General features: G+C 31.9%; 1 protein-coding gene and 1 long non-coding RNA gene across 7 annotated transcripts; both read right to left on the reverse strand.

Moving 5' to 3' along the window:
* Positions 1-210: 210 nt before the first annotated feature.
* LOC111399534 (putative polyol transporter 1) lies at positions 211-3834 on the reverse strand. The gene is made up of 3 exons (XM_023026902.1): positions 3539-3834; positions 3092-3454; positions 211-1586 (listed from the first exon to the last, which is right to left on the reverse strand). The coding sequence occupies exons 1-3, from the start codon at positions 3711-3713 to the stop codon at positions 514-516; spliced, it is 1611 nt and encodes a 536-aa protein (XP_022882670.1). The 5' UTR covers positions 3714-3834; the 3' UTR covers positions 211-513.
* Positions 3835-19277: 15443 nt separating this feature from the next.
* Positions 19278-22981, reverse strand: LOC111399535. 6 transcript variants are annotated; one of them, XR_002703723.1, is made up of 5 exons: positions 22797-22981; positions 21991-22032; positions 21433-21903; positions 21207-21345; positions 19540-20146 (listed from the first exon to the last, which is right to left on the reverse strand). It is a non-coding gene; the product is annotated as an uncharacterized LOC111399535 (long non-coding RNA). The 6 variants fall into 6 exon arrangements; XR_002703724.1 differs by having other exon boundaries at positions 19540-19961; positions 20063-20146; positions 21207-21903; XR_002703720.1 differs by lacking the exon at positions 19540-20146 and adding an exon at positions 19278-19526 and having other exon boundaries at positions 21207-21903.
* Between the last annotated feature and the right edge of the window lie 268 nt (positions 22982-23249).

Genomic DNA, 23249 nt, shown 5'->3' on the forward strand with positions numbered 1-23249 from the left:
TGAATACAATTCTTCAAGTGGACGAAAAAATTGACTGCAATTCTTCAAGGAGATGAAATCTAGAATTTACTTGTAAACAAACTTGCTGAAAATAAACAATCATCTTATATCTACTACCAGTTAAAATCAAGAAGAAATTGAAACTAAAACTGCATGTAAAGTGTGTGATCAATGGTGTATATTTATTATTAGAAATATGTACAACAATCATTTAAAAATAATAAATTGCATGAGAACTAGCATTTTATCATATTCAACCAATCGTGTACACAAATAATAATGGGACAGGACTCTTTCGATATGAAGAAATTACTGGGGAGTGTTTGCAATACAAGGAGAAGTTCCCTTGAGAACGTCTGCATGCACCAAGCCAGCTATTACAAAGAACAAAAATGACCACAAGCATTTTCACTACTCAGCAAGTAGTGCATATTACAACAATCAAGATTTCTACTTATTTCACTTTTAAATAAAGTCGATTACGGGTCTAATATCGTAGATCGACATACCAGGTTACTGTGGTTTAGGAAGTCCATAAAAATCGCCCTCCATTCTCTTCTTCTTCTCCTCTAATGCATTACTGGTGGATCTCCATCTACAGAAAGAACCAAACAGGACCTCCATATCCTCCAGGTTTCTTCCCCGTGTCTCCGGTAGCAATGTGTAGAAGAAAATCCAAGCTATAATTCCAACCCCTGCAAATAAAAAGAAAGCCCCTCCAATTGTAATACTCTGGTACAGGGATATAAATGACATTAAGATCACCCCACTGATGAATCTATTCATTGCGACTCCCATACCACAACCTTGGGCCCTTAGCCTCAATGGGAAGATCTCGGAACTGTAGACCCATGCAATGGGACCCATCCCCGACGAGAAAAAAGCAACGGCTAATAATGTCATGAGAATGCACAAGGCGATGGCCCACGTTAGTTGTTCATCGGGATATTGATCGATTACAGTCAATCCAATGGCCAGACCTATGAGGCAGATTACCATACCACCGCAACTTGAAAGAAGCAAAACTCGTCGTCCAATCTTGTCTAGGAAAAATGTGGACACTAAGGTGAAGATAGTTTTCGAGACTCCTACGGCTATAGTTGCGAGTAGTCTGTCCGTCTCAGTTTTTAAACCAGCTTTCTCAAAAATTCGGGGACTGTATAACACAACAGCATCTATGCCACTCGCCTGTTGAAAAAAATGCACGCCAACGCCCACCAACATAATGTGTTGGACCGTTGGTGTAGGGTGGAGGAATATTTCTTTCCATACATCCTCACCACGGCTTCGTTTTGGAACAGAAATGATTTCGAGGTCGCGATAACTTTCTGACAATCCTGCAGCCTCTCTAATATCAGCCAATCTCATTTTGGCCTCTTCTAATGAGTCCGAAGTTTTTTCCAAGACTCTTCTTGCTTCGCCTATACGACCTTGCATGACTAGCCACCGGGGTGACTCGGGCATGAATAGGACACCAACAGCTAGGAAAATTGATGGAAGTGCACCAATACCAAGCATGAATCGCCAGCCCAAGTTAGTTGGAAGTTTGGCAAATGCATAATTGGATACATATCCTAGCAATACCCCTACAAAACAAATTAAATAGATAGAACGAATACATTAGAGTGACATCATATATTCTTTAAGACATAATTTTTAGGCAACATAAGATAACAAATTTACACATTTTTATGTTGTTAGAATTAACAATATTAACAAAGTGATTTAGCCCCTCTTTGGTTCCCTTTAAAACTCATCAATTTAATTTAAATTTTTCTCTCTCCTATTTTCAACCACACAATTTTCAATAAAATAATATTTCACGAAAATTAAAAACTTTTCATTTTTTTAGAACTATTCATTTTTCAAAAAAAATACAATTCCCCTATTATAAATTCAAATAATGAATGTCAAACGGGGCTTAAATTTTTTAAATTAGCATGTTTTAATATGAAGGATAAGTAGTCTAATGATTTTTAAAAGTAGTATTTCAAAATGGAGGAGGCGTGTCAAACTAGAAAAGTAGAAATACAGTACAATGCTTGTGTTTGTGGGAATAAATGCAAAAGGAAATGCTGAGTTCTCTCATTGGTCCACATATCAATATCATCTCCGCACAATTCACGTTTTACACCGACAATAGCGACAAAGTAACCACTATCTAGATATTTGGGTTTTTGTCAAACTATCAACCAAATTAATTTAAATAAAAAATAAAATAGATTTTTCTCACAATAAAACATTCAGTCCACGTTTTGTTTTGATCAAGATTCGATTTTAATGTGAACCCTTGTTTGATCCCCATTTTAGGAAAAATAATACATTTTAAATAGTGAATTGATGAAAAATATGTAATCAAAAATTAAAAAAAAATTAAATTCACATATATAATATTATTTTATTGAAAAATGTGTGGCTAAAAATAAATTTTAAAAAAACTAATTTATAGAAAAATGAGAACCAATCAAACGCTAAATCAAAATCAATTAATCATTATTAACCATATTTTTCATGAGCATCGCAACTTTACAATCATACATTTGAAAATTTTCTATTACAATTTATTAAAAAATCTAATTTTAAAACCACCAAACATCCTCTTAATGCATAACTCCGAAAAAAAATTTCCTACTTTTTATCACACATTTTTCAAGGAAAAAAATCACTATTTCGACTCAGTTTCTAAAAATTAAAAATTAAAAATTAACGGTTGTCAAACAGGGATGTGGAAACGATTATTCTTCCAAAAAGTAGAATTTCAAAGATGGAATAACAGAGGGAGAAATTAATTATAAAAGATAAATTCACAGATCCCTTATTGATTATTGACAACTATTGCACATTCAAGGAATAATAACAAACTCTACAATTAAGGAAATCAAATAAAAAATTTAAATTGAGAGATATAAATAATCAATTTATTTTTTATCTTATAGTAGATAATTTATAATTAAGCCTAATTTTTTAATTACCCAACAATAAAAATTTAAAGTAAATTGAAATGATATATATATTTTTTTTAAATAAGCATTAATGTCATGTGTCTACACCTCAATCTACGCACGATTTAGGTATGTGTGAGAAACCCTACCAAAAGTGATGAAGACTTCAGGGAAAGAAGTGAGGAATCCACGAGATGCTGCCGGAGATACCTCGGCGGCGTACACGGGAGCGATCATCAGCGCATAGCCAACTCCGATCCCGGCCACAAACCGGCCGACCATAAGATATGCATAGTTGGTTGCCAGGCCCATTAACAGAGCTCCGATAAAGAAGATTGCCGAAGCGAAGATTATGGTGTAACGGCGGCCAATCCAGTCGGAGGTCCGTCCGGCCACGGCGGAGCCAACAAGGGCGTAGATGTTTATGGTCCCTACTAGGATCTCTATTTGGACATCGGAGATTCCGAGGTCTTTCTTGATGTAAATCGTAGCTCCACTCATCACTCCTGTATCTGCAAAAATTATGAAGAAGTTGGGACAAGAAGGAAACTAAATCTAATTGAAACAAGAAACAGTATTATTATTTTTATAATTACCATATCCGAGTAAGACCGATGTCATCGAAGCTAAAATAGAGCAAGCTAAAGCATACATGTTTCTCTTAGGCTTCTTTTGGACGGCCAAATCGGGAACCTGCAGGTGGGATTGGCTGGAAGATCCATTTCTTTCAGGGTTATGGTCAGCCGTAAGGAATGGATTTGGGTCCGCCATAGGCAAGGAGGTTGAGCTTAATTTGAAGCGAATTTAGATATTGCTTTGCTTTACTTGTTGAGAGCATATATGGTGTAAATTCCTTTATTTTTCGGAAGACAGAGACGAATGAGAATTTTGGATAGCAAATATACAAATATATACAGATAATGGTTAGTGGAACGGGTAATTACACAAAAGATCATCATCGTTTGTACTTATTCCGAAAATCATCCCTATCGTTTCAAATTCGACATTTACACACTTATTTCAATACTTTCTTGCCAACTTGGTACTTTAAGGTCTATTCCTTTAATTCCATCATCAAATTTCGTTTGTTTTCATTGCGCAAATCGCTCATATCATTTCAATTTTGACATTTGAACCCTCAAATCAACATTACTTTTCGTAAAAGGTCCATTAAAGAAGTGCAAAATAACAAATTTATTAATTTTTGAAAAATAAATAAATAGAAAAGAAAGAAATAATATAAAAATAATAATTAAGGTCAAAGTACTAAATAGTAAACAGTGCAAACAAGTCCCCTTTTAAAATAATTTAAAACATATTTAGAAAATCCATCTTAAAAAAAATAAAATGAAATTCTTTTCCTCTTTGCTGGATTTGAATTAGAGTAGTTAGGGTTATAATTTGTATTAAAATCTCAAAAGAACCCTCTAATGGAAGAAGAAAGAAAACCAACTTCAAACATCATTTTATGAGAATTGGTGGTGACAATAGGGTGTGAAATTGGCTTGAAAAGAAGAACTATTTTATTTTAGATTTATATTTTTAATTATTTTCTTACCCTTTTTATACTTTTATTTCCGTTTTTAAGTATTTTTCCGATGGTGACGGAGGGTAGGGGATGGGGATAGTGGCATTAATTGGGAAGATAAAATATTTTTCTTTTATTATAATATTTGGAATTATTTTGTGTGGTACTCGTTTATACTTTTCAAAAGGCTTAGAGCTCTAGCTGCAACTTTTTTATATTCTTTTTTCTTTTCTATTTCCCCATTTAAAGAGGAGAGTAAATTAATCATTTTAACTGCTTTAATGGAGGTAATAATCTTTTGCGAAAGGAAAGGTCGATCTAAGAATTCAAATGTCAAAATTGAAACAATATGCAAATGATAGGGATGGTTTGCGTCAATACCCGTATTTGATTGAAGGAATAAACGGAATGGAAGGAAAGGACCAATTCTGCAAAGAAAAAAAGTCGAAATAAGTAGAGATGACAATTTGAACCGTCAAAATCGAAAAATGCGGTTAACCGAACCGATGGTGCAATGGGACGGATATGGTTTTTATTTTAATGAACCGGTTCGTGGCGGTACGGGTATGATATTTACACCGTCGAACCAAAACCGAGCCGATTACCCGTTAAAAAAAATGAATTGATTATTGGGATTTACACTACTTTTCTATCTAAACCCAAAACAAAAATCTCCCCCTCGATTACATCTACATGACTCAGCCGGCCAACCCACTTACCATTACCCCATAATAATAGCATTAGTATAACAGTATATAAACGCAAATCATACTCTTCACAAACCACAAACTCATGCACGGCTCCTTTTATTGTTAATTTTTTTCTATTGTGTGTAAAAAATTTTACTTCTTCATCATACTCTAGAGTTTGTGCAACGTTTAGCGAGAAGGAAGTTGACGAAAATGTACATTTTTTTTATTTAAAAATTAGTTAAGACCATTCTGGAATAGATAGTATCGTTGTATTCTCTACTTACATTTCTTATTTACTTTATAGAAATCAACTTTGAGTGTTGATCTATGCTAGTAAGACTTGTGGGGAAGAATGAATCAAGTAATTTCGATGCACAACAATTAAGAATGAAAGAAAATTTTAGTATTGTTATATTTATAACATTGTTTGTTAAATTTGTATTTTACAATTGAAAATTGGAATAATGTTTGTATTTTCGTTTGATAATATTTGCATTTTCGTTTGGAATATTGTGTTTTTATTTTCATTGACTTTTTTTATAAATTGTTTTATATCAGTTTGACGGATGAGCCTATAAAAAATAATTTATTTTCGTAGTTATTAACGAAATCGAATCGTACCGAACCGAGATACGAATCTAACCGATTTACGTGGTTATGGTACGGTTATGGTATGGTCAAAAAATTGGTGGTGCAGTTATGATTTTAGCCAAACCGACCCATAATCGAACCGTTGCCAACCCTAGAAATAAGGATGCAAATATCAAACTTGAAACTAATAGGGAAGATTTGTACAATGAATACAAACAATGACAACCTTTTGCACAAAACTTTTTTTTTTTTGACACAGGTGTCAAAATCTTATGGAAGTTAACCGACGGATAAGATTAGCGCAACAAATATGAAATAAAATATTCACACGCTGCACTTTGATGGACCACAACCTTCGTCATTAGATGTGGTATTTTAGTATATACAACTAAAGGGAGACACACGACTTCAGGAATTGCAATAAGGCGCACTCTGTGTTCAAGGAAAATTGATATTAAAGCCCTGTTTAATAAAAATTGAAATTTAGATTTTAATTTTTTAAATCAAAGTCAACATTTAATTTTAATTATATATTTCACAAGATTTACGACATTTTAATCACATATTTCATCTAATTTTATCAAAACTTATTAAAAATCCGATTTTAATCTTTACTGTACATAGGCTAAATCATAACCATTGACTCCAATTTAAGCACATTCTATTGGAGGAAAAATGTGCTTTAGACAAAATAATGGCTCATCATTCAGGGAAATTACATGACAAGTTGTAGATTGATTTAGACGTGACCCATTTATTTATATAGCGGTTATCGCCTCGACTATTTTTAACGTGTCAAATTAAAAGATTTTGTACATGAAAATCAGATAAAGTTCGTCACTTGCTTCCAATACGTATATAACAAGAACTAGTGCCGTATTGAATTTTTTATTTTTAGAATAAATAAATATATATATAAAACTGTTTCTTAAATGAATGTGCAAGCTGGAAAATTTCAAATTGCTTTAAAATATATTTAAAGTATGACAGCTTGAGACCAAAGACCCTTTTCTGCTGCGGATTAAGTAATCAAAATTGACACGGACTTTGTGAAAGCGAAATTTTGTGGCCGGGACTTGGAAAAGATGCTTGCAACTTGCGCATATCATTGTCGACCTTGATTGATAAGCTGAATATATGATCTCGTTTTGAATCCGTCCAAGTGTACGGTAACTAGGATTAAAAAAATGAAAAGTATGCAACATATCAAGGAATAAGATGTTTGTATACAATATTGTTGCACCAAATATATTTTAATAAGATAGAAAATAATGTTGGAATGTATTTGCCTTTTCAAGTTCTGGAGGAATGTTGCTGATGTGCTAACTGTTGGTATCTTTTGGAAAGGAATGAGAGGAAGATGAATGTTGATTTCAAAAAATACACCAAGATCTCGTCCCCTCATCACCTGCACACAAAGCACCTCGTTAGGAAGCAAAGGCCTCCAGTCGAGAAAAGGGTTCGGCGAACGTTTGCACTCCGATGATCAAGTCAACGGTCGGAGAAAGAAATGAAACCACATATATATAGAAGATGGAGAGGGGCTGAGTGCGTTAATGGGTCTCGTCCAAGGCCAATGCAATAATTTATATGTATAACAATGAATTCATCACACAGATAAGGGGTGGAGCCTTTCCTAGTCTAGTGCAGGCAATTCACCGAACTTTGGGCCTGAGCTAGTCCTTTTTTCTCATTGCAGGTAGAACCAGTTAACATTATCAGCTTTGCTATGTTACCAGGGAAGGTTTGACATCCTCTTTGACAAACCCCTCACAATAGGAAGAGGAATTTTTTGGCATTTTTTGTTCACATGGGTCATACTCCCATTTGAGTACTTGTCAGCAAGAGTGACATTTTCTTTCGGGCAAAAAGGTTTAATATAATATTATTGTCGATTATGAGGATCAAGCCTAGGCATTAGGCACCTGTTAGATATGGATTAAAATAAAACTTCTAGTAGATTTTCATAAAAAATGATGAAATATGTGTTTGAAAAATAATGGATACTATAAAATATGTGATTAAAATTAATTGTAGACTTTAATTTAAATTAAAATATAAATTTTGATCCATACCGAACGGGGGCTAGATGGGAGGTTGTTCATGTGAAAACTACACATGGGGAAAAAGTAATTACTTATATGCTATTGGCTTAATTTTTCCGGTTCACACCCATATAAATGACCTGCTCCCCACAACTGTTATTCTTGGTGGAGACACCAACGTTATAGATGGATTCCACAGCTTACTGAACTGGCACATGCATCGTCAACATATATTCCAGTGAATTAGAAATTTATAATTTAAAATCGAGAGACACTACATGTACAGAAAAATGATATGCAAAAATTTTACAGACTCACAACATCTGGAGTGGATGATTTAATTTTTTGAATATAAAACTCACAAGGACCTCACCCCATGTGAGATTTCTGTTTTTATCCTGTATGAAAAAACTCCGTACATTCTGAATTTTTCTTTAAAATCACGTTACATGTTTCTTCAAAAGTATCATGATCAAGTTAACATTTGAGAGCAAGGGAGCGTGATTTAGCCCCCGTTTGGTTCCCATTTTCTAAAAATGGATGGAATAGTACTTTTTTGAAAAATGAGTGATTAAAAAAGAAGAAAAAGTTTTCGATTTATGTGTAATATTATTTTATTGAAAATTGTGTGGTTGAAAATAGAAAAGAAAAAAATAAAATGAAATGTAATGGGGGCAAACGGGTGCTTAATTACCACTCGAAATATTAAAAAAGCCAAGTAACAAGTTGCCTATTTGCTAGTTCAGATTAGTTTTCAGTTGTCATTGACTTTGTTCACGGTAGAAAGCTGGTAAGATATTCTGTGTAGTTTGGTAATGATGATATTTGTTATCTTTTAAATTGAAATGGTGGGCCGATGATACTATTGCAAGATTTAAAAGGTGCATTCAATTCGAATTTTTGAAGATTTTGATAAAAAAAAATTAAAATGATGATTTTTTGTGGAATTCGCGATTTTTTTTTAAAATTTGTATAGAATTAATATAAGTCTTTCATAAACTCAATAAACTTTCATTTTAAAACTTTTAAATTTTTTTTGTAGAATTCAAAAGACTTTTTAAAGCTTCACTTAAAATATAATTCATGTGAACTTTGTACAATAGTGTGAAATTCTTCCATACGAGATGTTGGCTTCCACAATCCCCCATCTCCTTCCCCCTCCTCTTCCCATATAATAGAAAAAAATTAAAAGAATAAAAGTTTAAGGGCTTAATTGAATAATAATCAATAAAAAAATAATTTTAAAATCGAGTTACATGTTTCTTCAAAAGTATCATGATCAAGTTAACCTTTGAGAGTGAGGAAGCGTAATTCATGACCGTTCAGAATATTAAAAAAGCCAAGTAACAAGTTGCATATTTGCTAGTTCAGATTAGTTTTCAACCTTTTTGTTCAGATTAGTTTTCAGTTGTCATTGTCTTAGTTCACGGTAGAAAGCTGGTAAGATATGCTGTGTGTGTAGTTTGGTAATGATGATTTTTTTTTTTTCCTTTTTTCTTTTTTGCCCTTTTAAATTGAAATTGTGGGCCTATTGTACTATTGCAAAATATAAGAGTTGTGTTCAACTGGAACTTCTCAAAATTTTGATGAACTTTTTTCAAGTAATGATTTCAATTGAATTCTTGAATTTTTATTTTAATTTTTTTAATTTTTTTATAGATTTGAATAAAATTAGTGGAAGTCTTTCGTAGGTTTCTATAAACTTCCATTTTAACATTTTTTGTAGAGTACAAAAGGCTTTCGAAATAGAATTTGTGTGAATTTTGTACAATAGTTTGAAATTCTTCCATACAAGTGTTTGTTTCCACAATTCCCCCATCTTCTTCCACCTCCTCTTCTCATATAATAATAATAATAATAATTAAAAGAAAAATAATTAAATTAATTAAATAATAATCAATAAAAATTAATTTTAATATTCAGTATTATTAATATAATTTGCCTTTAAAGTATAAATAAAAAATCAATATAATTAAATTTAATTATAAATCTTTCTATATAAAATTTTATAATTTAATTAAAAATAAATATTTTCACAAAAAATAAATGAAAAAATAAAATTATAAGAATATAATTTAATTTTTTCTTAGAAAATAGAGATAAACAATAAAAGGGAAAAAAAAAGTAGAACCAAATATAATCAATAGAAAAATAAATTTTATTTATAACTCTATTGTTCGCAGAAGGGAAAATGAAAGAGAATATTAAAAAAAAAATCATTTTTTGTGAAAGATTTCCCAAAACCGTGTGACAAGTTTTGAAATTTTATTTTAATATTTTTTACTTAAAAGTTAATACTCCAGAGACTTCAATAAAAGTCTATAAAAATCATTAAAATTTTAATACCCCAAGTCTTACATTAGGGATGACAAAAAAATATGCTCCAAACAGATTGGCGGGACGGGGCAGGGAGAAGATGCCCTGCCTGATGAAGAAAAAATTTAAAAAATAATTAAAAAATAGTTTTATTTCTAGACAATGAAAGAGAATATTAAAAAAATGAAAGATAATATTAAAAAAATATCATTTTTTGTGAAAAATTTCCCAAAACCATGTGACAAATTTTGAAATATTATTTTAGTACTTTTTACTTAAAAGTTAATACTCTGGCAACTTCAATAAAAGTCTATAAAAATCATTAAAATTTTAATACCTCAAAACTTATATTAGGAATGGCAAAAAAACCCCGCTCCTAACGGGTTGGTAGGATAGGGCTCCCTATCATGAGGTGCGGGCCGGGGCAAGGCTAGGATGCGCCTCCTAGTGAAGAAAAACTAAAAATAATAATAATAAATAATTTTATTTATAGACAATTCACACCATTAAAAATCCATTTTGAATTTGTATTTTATTCTCTAATAACATAATTCGAAACTTTGAAAATGTTAAAAAAATTAAACGAGGTAAAAAGTTGCCCTGTCCCCTTCCCATCCAAGGCGGGGCGGGGTTCGAGCCAAACGAGGTGGAGGAGCCCTGCCCCGAACCCGTCCCATTGCCATCACCGACTTACATAGACTTTTGAAAAGTTTTAATTAAATATAACGTGAGTTATAAAGATTTTTTAAAAGTCTCAATTAAATAGACCAATACTTTCAAAGAGTCTCAAAAAAAAATTACAATGAATACCCCTAACCTTTTTAAATTTCAAAAGGTTATTAAAAGTTTCAATTGAATACAACTATTTATTGTCCTAAATTGAACTAAATATTAGAGTAGAATGAACATATAAATGCTGCAAACAAATAATTCTAGGAGGAATTGTTCGTCTTCTAAGGCTTGGACTTGTTTCTTGTTAAATCTCTTCGCAACGAAAATATAAGACTTGGATGATGAAATGAAATGGAAAAGTGTACTTTTTCATTTTTTTGATAAAAAGTTCTCATTATGAAAACTAATACATACCAGCAAGTTCATTGACACCTAAAGCAATGACCTTATTAAGGCTGGCTTAATTGTAGTGGTATGTTCATTGATACCTAAAGCAATGACCTTCAACTTGAGACTTATATTTTTGACATTCGGCCTTGATTAAATTTTGTCCTCAACGGACAATTTAGCTTGCTCCGCCTATTGATGGGGATGTGAATATGACCGATAAGGTTGGCCCTAAATTTTTGGGGGCATTAAATCAATTTCAAATATAGGACTCTATATATATGTAAAAATACATGTAAAATAATATATAGTAATTTTTTTGAGGCCCTCATCGAAGTGGGGTTTTAGGCGATCGCCTACCCCATCTATAGTTAGGGCAGACACTGATGACTAACGTATGGAAGTTTCGGCCTTAATAAAAGATCCGAAAGAAGGTTTGTTTCTCCTTTTATAGAATGATATACTTTCTTCAAATTGTCTTCTAGGACGGATCAAGGGGGTTGATCAAAATATAATATCTAGTGCACTATTCAATTTTCTAACTTGGTAACTATAAGACCCCAGTTTTCATAAACACTGATGTGTTATAAAAAAATCGATTTTTTCCTCATTAATGCGGAAACGTAAAAAAATTAATTATTTATTATCAATAATAATATTAATCTAAACATGAGTTTGTATTTCTTTGATACAAAAATATAATGACCGACGACTTATGAAATAAACATATATTTGAACACAATTAAAATTATATAATCAATCGAATGATAGAAAAAATTAATGCTTTATTTCTTCAAACGTTCTTGGCAGTCCGCTTCACCACACTACCACAGATTCGATCGGCCTGAATTAATATAAGGATAAAGCTACTCTATCAGAAAAATTTAACAGGAAACTTGACATAATTGCATATGGCAATAGATGAATGAATGAAAAAGTTAACTGTATTTTTAACTACATAAAAGAGCACACATTTCGTTAGGTCGAACCCGTAAATCCACTGACAATTCATGCATATTTCATTAAATACATAAAAAGTATAAGGAATCGAACCGCTTGCAAGTTAGGTAAAATCTGTTTCTATATTTTTCCTCTTCCTCTCCCTCCCTTGACTCTCTCTTTTTTTCTTTTCTTTGTGGCTATTTTGACTCCGTGACAAATACTTCAATCGAGTAGTGTGTAATTAGAATTCATACAAGAATATTAGATAAGAATGGGCTTTCGTAGACTTTGGATTTATATAGGTGTAGAGATTAGGATAGTTTATCCAAATAAGGCTTATCCTATTTCTGCAGAACCTTAGGCGACGAAACAAAATTTTGGATAAAGGACCGGCAAATACTAATGCGTGGCCGGGGATGGGGACATACATGATATATTTATCAATTATGATTAAGACTGTACCATAAATTAATTATCTAATACAATACCAGTTTTAATTGTATTGGAAAACCCAACTAATATCAAATGCCTATCAATTCCATGACACTCACAAGACATTGGTCGAAACTTGTATCTAATCATAATTCTCAATAACTTTCAAATTGGCATATAACGACTAATCAAAGGGAAGTAATTCCTTAAAATGAAATCTAATCAAGATTTTCTTTAATCGACTGCGAACTTATCTAAAATAACTTTTTATCAAGCCTAATATATACGATTAAATATGAGCAACCAAACGTGCTTGATATATACTTATTTCACTTTAGTACTCCAACTTTTTAAAATTATTAAAAGGTGCCGGTCAAAATCCTTATCGTTAAATATTCATATTCTAATAAATTTCTTCCCTATAACGTGTAGACAACTTGAAATATACAATCCAAGAAGGAAAATAAAGATTTTTTTTGGAAATAATTAAAATCTAGATTTTAATTTAAGTTAAAGTCAATTATTAATTTTAATCACATATTTTATGTGTCTTACAACTTTTCAATCATATATTTCATTAACTTCTATTGAAATTCACCAAAAATCTGATTTTAATTCTTACCGAACAAGGCTAAAAGATAGAAATTAGAGGCTGGAGGAGTCCTCACCTCCTACGGCTGTCAGGTGGAATGCGTCATTGTTCATGCCATATATACATACACACACACAACCAGAATAGTTTATGGATAGAAGAGAAAATTATGAGAATTTGAACCGTGCACAGACAGGCCCTATCAGACAACACACATGGCCGGCCCCGACCTATTTTTTTTTCTACATGTGGGGCCGTCTCTACAGTGATGGCCCTGTTGGAAAATTTTCCTTATAATTTTAAAAGTCATTTGGGAAAAAAATGGAATCGACTTTTCTTGAGTGGGTCAGTGGCTGTGGCAATTACTTTGTAATTGTCTTTGTGTGTAACTAGGAATTACTGCGTAATTTTCATTTTGGAAAAATAAGCATTATTGATGGAAAATTTTAGGTTACAAAATAATAATTGATTCCTTGACTCAAATTTTAATGAATTTCTTAAAATTTATGGACTCACATAGATTTCATGGATTTGAATTTTAACAAAATTCTATATCATATATTCTAGTGGATTGCGTAAGATATTAACCGAATTTTAAATTGGAGAAAAATATTAACTTTGTCATTTAAAATAACTAATTTCATTAATTAAAAAATAAAAAAATATATATTTTAATAAATTAAAATTCATTTTAATCTAAAAATATAGAAAATTAAAATTTCATGCAAATAAATATAAGCAAATTAAAAATTAGTTCAATCTAAAATTTTAAATTATTTTTATTAGAGCAATTGGCACAAAACGTCCATACTTTTCAAGTTTATTGTGAAAAACGTCCATACCTTTCATTTTTTGACATTTTGCCCCTATCTTTCATATTTCTTTGCATTGAATGTCATTTTCACCATTTTTAACATAAAATGACGAATATACCCTCTCATTTAAATAAAAAAAAAGAAAAAGAAAATCAAAAATAAATTAGGCCTAAACTTTTTAAAAAGTAAATAACCCACCAAAATAATTTCACCTCACTCCCATCCCACCGTTGTCTGTCGGTCATTTTCAACCACCTTCTGGCCACAAGAACCATTGGATGTTGATATCAACGAAAAGCCCTTAACCTCCTCCACAATTACCGCCCAACAACTCCCCATAATTGAAGCAAAGACATCAGAATAAGCAGCAATTGGAGCTGAAAAATTTCCATTGTGCAACAAGACTTGATTAGAGTTGAATCCAGCATTTGGGTTGTAAATTGGATCAATTATTTGTTGACTCATGGATTTTCCATCATCAATTGAGGTTCTAATTGTCGAATTGATCATTTAGAGTACCATAGATTCATCAAATTCCTTGGTCACGAATTTTTCACATTAGGCCCGAAGTTCATCCACGAGTTCAACTCGTTCTAGACAAAATTGGCCTTGACTCATGGTTGGGGAAGGTGAATCAGAGAGAGATGAGGTTAACCCATGTGGTCCGAGACCATGTGCGAACCAGAGAGAGACAAGATTAAATATGAGCAACCAAACGAGTCCAATATTGACAAAATAATTCTCGCTCTATCAATATTTAATTATTTGACCAAAATACTAATTGATATATACTTATTTCACTTTAGTACACCAACTGTTTAAAACTATTAAAAGTTTTAGGTCGAAACCCTTATCATTAAATAATCATGTTGTAATAAATTTCTGGATGTTACAGCGACACCTGTAACATCTAGACAACTTGAAATATATAATCCAAGAAGGAAAATTAAAAGAAAGAAATTAGAGGCTGGAGGAGTCCTCACCTCCTACGGCTGTGTCGTGGTTCATGCCATACGTATACAATCAGAATAGTTACGATCAGAATAGTTTATGGATAGAAGAGAAAATTATGGGTTTATAATAATAGTCCAGGCCTCGTGTGTAAGTGTGCTACTCAAAGAAATAACAACATTAAAATAGAATTATTTATGGTACAGTTCAACCTCAAGGCCTCCAAAATCGACTTTTCTTGAGTGGGTGTGGCTATTACATTTGGGATGTCTGGTGCCAAAAATGATTTGAGGATGTTTGTTTACTTGCTTTTACACAAAGTTATCCATTCATCACTTATGTCAATTCCGTCTGTCTACCTAAACAAAAAAAAATACATATGCCGGATGAAAATCTTATGTGTAAAGAAACGTCGTTAATTATTGACACTTGATCAAAAATAATTAATTGAAATAGCGTTTTCCTTCATCCTCAAACACGATTTTGTCATCCCCCAATTCGAAAATTCTAATTTTTCTAAATCACTGAAACAAATTTCAAATCAATTCCTCCCCAAATTAGTACCAAACAATTTTCACATCAATACTTCAAATTTAAAAAACCCCAGATTCCTCAACCAAAAAAGGACAATATAATTAAGCCCAACAAAGTGTCAAATTCATTGAATATAGGAACAGGAGTGACCTACAATACCCACTAATGGCACGCATTGAACCAGTACTTTGGAGACAACAGAAGAGGGACCAGCAGGAGGGATAATAATTTAACTTTTTTTTGTAATGAAATTTGGAATACCCACGTTTTCTTTTTTATACATGCAATTTATGAATTTGCGGACCACCTTGTTGGTGGACCACATCATTGAACCAGTTTTTCCTGATTTTATGTGATGCTGGATTTTCATAGCCTCTGGAATTCATATTACACTGTTGCTGTTTATCCTTCTAGTGTTAAGCTCATGCTAACCTGTACAATGCATTTAATCGTTTAGGTTGCCCTCATGGGGTGACCGAGTTGGTGGAATAGGTGAGCGCGAAGGCCTTTGGTCACGAGTTCAATTCCTCCTACCAACACTTTCTCAGTCTAACTTGTCGCATCGGGTTTGCCTATTGTGTCAGTCCAAGTGTTTATCTAGTGCGCACAAAAAGGGTAGCAGCTGCGGGTTTTCCCGTCATAAAAAAAAAAAAAAAAAATTAATCATTTAGGTTCAAAATATAAGTTTATATTTATAAGAAGAGATAAGGTATTGAGTCTTAATAATTTTTTTCTGTCCTTGCGAGTAATTTTATAAGCCAACCTGCCACCAAATTAAAACAAATGCACCCGGAAAACTAAAAATTGTTTGTGGTAGTGTACTAGAGATTTATCTAGAAACACACCAGCAGCCTGTATCAATTGTCTAAGGCCCCGTTTGATTGCACGAAATTTTCCATGGAACTTGGAATTCGAATTCCAACTTTCACTTTTGGCCTGTTTGATTGACAAAATTTTCCAGGGAATTGATTTTCCATGAATTTCTAGGTACAACACCTTAAAGCGTGATTTTCCACCTTTTTTTTTCCTAGGGGATAGGTGGTTTTTGGTTTTCCACCTTTTTTTATTTTTATTTTTTTTGCTTTTTTTTTATTTTTTTTAATTGTTGGCAATGGGAACAAATTTTAGGAATAATTGTAAAAGAAGATATCCCTGAAATTGACAATTTTCACGTAAAACAAAGTCAAACGAACATCAAAAAATACTTTTACTTCAACATTTTCCACGTGAAAAGTTTATACAATCAAACACAATAATTTACAATTTCCATGAAAACAATTTCTAGGTAATTCAATTCCTTGAAATTCATTTTCTTTCCACCTAAATTCCATATTCGCAATCAAACAGACCTTAAATGACTCTTTATATTCCCTTAACACTTATCAGAAATAGAAGACATGAATTATCTTTGTGGAACTCCTCCAGTCCTCCTTATTAACAAATGGGATTTGACAAATAGTATAGAATAAAAAAGATAAGGCACGTTCGAGAGGTTGTACTCGAGAGTTTTATGGACCCTTAACATTATCCACACGTATTTTGCAAAATAAATAAATAAATAAATAAATTCCCGAAGATAATACCTATTTTTTTAAGGTCTTAAGACAATACTTTCAAATAGGCAAATCTATATTATTTTTTTGAAAGGTTTGTTGACGCAATACCTACCCAACGTATGGATCTATTGCCAAATATCCCCTACCTTTTTAAATTGGCTGAAAATCTCCTATATGATCTTTGAGGTGCGGAAGATTCTTTTTTCTTCTATTTTCTCAGTAAAGCCTTTGTGAATGTCGAATATATCCTTCTATTTAAATAAAACAAAAAATGAAAAAATAAAGAACTAATTTCAACTGTAATTCCAAATTGTTCAAAAGGTGCAAACAAATTCCAAATAAATAATTAAAAAATAAAAAAATAAAAAAAATAAAACTCTTTTCTCTTGCACCTAATCATCTTTCCACGTACTCGTCTTCCCACAACTATCACAACCATTGCTATTGTCGTACTTCATCCCACAAATCCCTCAAATCCACCATCAACAAGGTCTCCAAGAAATTCGAAACGACGGAAACCACCTATCCTAATATTGCAACATTTGTCAAGAAATTCAAAACCAAGTAAAACGATTGGTTCAAATCATCCTTAAAGGAGCCTACCATTTGTTTGGCCTCCATTAAACAATAATTCATTTTCATCTCTCTTTTTTTTCAACCGCACATTTTTCAATAAAATAATATTACACGTAAAGTTAAAAACAATTCCCAAATAAATAATTAAAAAATTAAAAAAAAAAAAAAAATCTCATTTCTCTCACACCTACTAAGAAAACGATTGGTTCAAATCATCCTTAAAGGAATCTAGTCGAGACCTCTCCATGTTCAAATTTAAATCTAGCGGAGTAGTTGCCATTGTTTTGTTCATGGTCTTCGGTTTAATTAACAGCCATTTTTAAGGGAAAAGCCCGTGGCCAACATTTCATTTGTGCCCATAAAGCTGGCTTGTGGTGGTGATGGTGGGAAGAAGGGTGGATGGGACAGAGAGGAATTTTATTTTTTCAATTAATTATCTGGTATTTGTTTACACTTTAAAAAAAAGATATTAGGATTACAATAGAAATTAATTCTTTTATTAATTTTATTTAAACATGAGAGGTTATTTATCATTTCACAAGATTTTCAGCTTCTTTGATGCCAATTTTCGCTCAAACTGCATTTTGGAATAATATTTTGATGGAGAATGAGTAGTTAAAAAATAAGAAAAAAATTTATTTTGCATGTAATATTATTTTATTAAAAAATGTGTGATCAAAAGTAAGAGAGATGAAATGTATTTTGAAAATAATGGAAACCAAACAAGGACTTTATTGAAAAGATATAAGAAAATGGATTCATTCGCACTTCAAGGTCATATAAAAAGTTTTTGACCAATTTAAAGACGTACGAAGGTATTTGAAAATATAATCTTACTTCATGTACACTTTTTTTGACATTAAGTTTGACATTGTGTCACTTGTCGCACAACGAATGACCAGTTTTAAAATGAAAAACACTTTCCTATCTATACATTTTTGAATTTGCAAGCAATGTCAAATTCCATGTACAACATGGAGTATACAAAGAGCATTATTCTTGACAATAAGTTCATAAATTGCATTCAATAAACTTTTTGAAATGTATGCAACCGTAGGCCACTTATTTTGTGGCGTTAATTAACTGTCAAATATTCAAAATTCAAACAAAAAAGCTAACAACGAAAATAAAGATAAAATAGCTCTTAAGGCCCTACATTTGAAAGTTGTACATGGAATCCATGTTCTAAAATGCTTAAAGCATGCCGACGCATTTACAGGGATGGACCCACCTTTGGGCCTGGGATATTAAGACCCATAAATTTTTACCAAGAAGAACTTATCCACTTTTGTTATAGATTGGTTAGAAAAATTTAAATGCATATTGCACACTATAACTTAAAGGACAAATTTAAAGTCCGTCTCAGGTCTTGAAAACTAGGAGTTCGACCTAGATTAAATTTCGCTCTTATTGAACAATATTTTTTGTTCCGCCACCGGATGCATAGATACCAATTTATGGGCTAGACGAGCTTAGGTGTGGCATAGACATAAAAAGCGTAAAAAAGAGTTTTTTTTATTTTAATATTATTTTAATTTTTAATCAATCAAAAAATCATTTAATAGTTAAAAATAATACTTACCAAACATCTAAAACAGATTTATAGGAACTTTATACTTTTTTTTTTAAAGTTTCCAACAAAAAATAAGCTTCAAATGTAAATACCAAATAGTAAATAATTAGAAATTTTTTAGAATTTTCCTTTGTTCAAAGTTTCAAGCAGCAATTTTGAATTTAGAGTAAATAAAGTGATGAAATCAGCATTTAAGTTTTAAATTAAAAGAATTATTAAGAATAAAAAAAAGAAAGATAATAAAGTGCGCATAATCATGCCTAGGCATGCATTATCTATCAGCGGTTGCTAAATAAGGCACCAATCCACTTGACTTGGTATTTCCGCCACGCATCGTGCCTGGTTGATGCCTTGGCCCCTCCTAGACTCACCTTTTAAAACACTGCATGTAATCCAAGAGCCATATTAAATACAAATCTCTTAGTTCTGAGTGACAAGAACTACAGCTCCTGTCTAAAACAGAATGTCAGTAGCTCGAAAATACATGATAATATGACAACATTAGGAGGAGAAATTTGGTAATAAAGGCAAAATCATATATACCATAAAAAATCATAATCAAAATTGTGTCACAAACTCTCACGAGAAAAACAAAATTATGAATAAGTATAAAATTGACTAGTCCTAATTTGAACAAAACTTGACAGAAAATCCTTCTGTTATCTTCTCTTTCATTTCTCAAATGACTTCGTTTTCTTGAGACCTAAATATTTATCAGTGTCCTCTGCGTTATCATCATCTTGTTTTCGTGTCTTCTAGCCTCTGGTTTCTTTGATTTTCAGCAAAAGTTTGAAGAAAATAAAAGCAAATTTATAGCCTAGAAAATCACAGTTCAACAAAAGGGAATGAAAACCAATATTTCAATCAAGCAAAAACTATATTACTCTTCGTCAGATGAAGAGAATAGTCTATACATACCATCTTCGATATTCTTTTGGCCTCTGTAACATTCTATTTGTAACATTCTAGCGAGGCATTATCTTCTTAGCCTCATATTAATATCTGGATGATAGAATATTATGACTCTTAACAAACATCATCAGAAGGGGGAAAAAGAACAGACCAAAGGAAGTGAGAAGTTGCGAGACTTTTCATGAAAATAGTAAAATGCAAGGGCTAGTAAAGAGAGGACATGCCAGAAGAAACCTTGAAGAACAATTTGAAATTCAAGCATTGCACATTATATCATTATAACATTCGACACATACTTAGCAATAACTCCATTGCACATTGAAATTTGATCCAGAAGGAAGTTGTTCTAACCTCATGCAAGGCAAGAATAATGGAGAAAATCAAACATGCCCATCAAAATCCCATCAGGTTTTGACATGCTTATGGATCAAAGATGTGATAATTATTTGGTTATTTAGCTTGATAGAGTGTGAAGCATAGCTGGATTGATTTATCCCCTAATTATGGTTTTCTTATTATTCTTCATGAGTATCATTCTATTCTCTTCCATATAACTAAAGAATGAAACTCATTTCTGCTCTAGTGTGAGAAAAAGGGATGGACTTATCCTGTAATCAGTTTTCATGTTACTCGAGTTTCATGCAATTCTATCAACTAATTTTTTTTTTTTTTTAAATAAAAAAAAAAAAAAAAAAAAAAAAAAGAAAAAAACAAGAAAAAAAAAAAAAAAAAAAAAAAAAAAAAAGCAAAAAGCCAAAAAAAATATTATATTATTATTTCGTTCAATTGCTACCAACATATTTTATTTCAATTTTTGAGTTAATTTCAAAATTGAGTCAATTACTTTTGCTAGTCTTTAGTTTCTATTAAATTAGTTGAGTCACGTTATTTTTTTTTTTTTATCTTTTGTGACTAATTTATTTTTTTTAAAAAAATGGAAAAAAAAAAAAAAAGTCTGAGTAAAAATTATAATAAGAGGTTTGGACTTACATCGGATAATTAAAAGGAAGAGATAAAAGCAGCCAAACATAATCTAAATTGCATTATCAATGGCCAGTTAACAGGAGATGAGAACTCAGAATTGTATACAGGCGAAGGGACGCATTTGGAACAAGAAACATTATCGAAACCATGCAGAATAAATCTTAACCTTTGAGTTCATTGGGATATCATAATTGATAACCATATCTACAGAAGGAATATCAAGTCCTCTACTGGCAACATCATTGCATATAAGTACATCGCACTCTTCCTCTTTGAATATGTTCAAGGCTCCAAGTCCTTTTCTCCTGCAAACAATTATCAAGAAAAATAATATCATGTAGATGAAAATAAATTACCTTAGAATAAAATGCTATATGATTTTTGAAATATACCTGGCTCATTTGACCACTCACCCAAAAGACGATTTGCATCACATTTACATGTTCTAGTAAAAACCATAGATGTCTTTCCTGACATCTTGGTGAGAATATGAACAAGATAGCAATCTTGCAGCAAAATATAAGGTACAGAAACTGAAGAAAACTACATGAAATAATTCAGAAAAGAAATATCTTGCAACTTTCACTTTATCTAACATTGACTCACAATATGCAATAACGTACTCTTTACCACAAGCGTGGATTCAATTTTTTCCACCCTATCCAACCGAACAAAATCCAATAATCACCAAATTAATGTTCATGCAGTTCTTTTGCAAGTCATACAACAGTAAACTGTCTCTTATAGATACCACACAAAAAGGAATGTGAAGCAGGGGAATCTACAGACTTTATGCTTTGAAAAATGAAGCAAAACTTTTGCTTCAGCGTATACACAGTTGAGTATTTGGACGTAGCTTCAACCTGCATTTATACTTAAACAATTAACACAAACATACTCTGAGAAGTTACCCAAAAAAAATGACAAGAAAAGAATAAGCATTAATATACCTTAACAGGATTTTTCAGACAAGCTCTCTGGAACTTTTTCACCTGTAATATCGAGAGCAGAATTCTTCAGGTGAACAAGACTATTTCCCACCATGGTGCTATTAATTTGCGTATAACTCATCTGCTATTAATTTGCGTATAACTCATCTGCGTCTCATTCTATTGGGTAGATTATTTGACATAAACTATATAAGGAGCACAAAGAAATAGAACTTAATAGATAAACTGCCACATCCATTGAGAACAGAGAAATTTTTAAGAAAAAATCTATCTGGGATTGTTTCTTCCTCTCAAGGACTGCCTAAGAGAATGTAACTACAGAAACTGACTGGGACTTTCACAACAAGCACATGAACATGATGAATCAGGTGACTAATTTACCACTTAATTAATTTAGCGCGTTCCAATTCAAAACCACTGATTGAATAGATCATTGAAATTGAGATTAGAAAAATCGAAGTCTTGGTGATACTGATTCCCATCCAGTACTAATTGTCAGTATATCACTCACATTACATAATTATATTGTAAACATAGAATAGTCTTTATTTCCTTATATAAGAAACATGATTATGTTGTAATCAGGAAAGTGAGGAAATTAGGAGATTTGATAGAAATATTTCGACTGTAATTAGGGACTGAAATTAGGAACAAAATTTCTATTTAATGGAATGAAAATTCTACAATCTTATCATGGTATTATAGCCCTCAAAATTAAATAGAGTTCTTCAATTCTTTTGGTATTTCTGAGACATCGAGGATCAATTCTTGGTCCGGTGAAACTCAATCTTGGTTTAAGGACTAACCTTGTTTGTTCTTGGTGTTGGCGGCACCTGTTCTTATCCATTTTCAGCATTTGCATCTTGAGCTGCGGGCGTTTCTTTCGGGTTTTCTCTTCTGTTCGACGTCTGTGATTGGGATTTCATCTGATGGATCATTCAATCTTCCTGTTTGGAATTAACTTGGGGCTATTTCGCGATCGGTGTAGAGGATAATTTATTGCTTTAAATAATCGGATCATTTCATATTAAATCATCAAGAAATTGAAGAAATATAACGGAAGCGTACCTGATCAGACATTGTTAATACAATAATGAATTACGCGGTCTTGTCTTTCAAATCTACACGCAGTCTCATTTTTCTCTCTGTGATGAGATATAATAGAGAATGAATAATACGTACGTGTCATTTGGGGACCATAATAGTATTTATATAGCGACGCTCTTTGACCTAATTCGACCCATCATAGAATTAAGATT

This window comes from Olea europaea, chromosome 9 (genome assembly GCF_002742605.1).
Source record: "Olea europaea var. sylvestris chromosome 9, O_europaea_v1, whole genome shotgun sequence".
NCBI lineage: Eukaryota > Viridiplantae > Streptophyta > Magnoliopsida > Lamiales > Oleaceae > Olea > Olea europaea.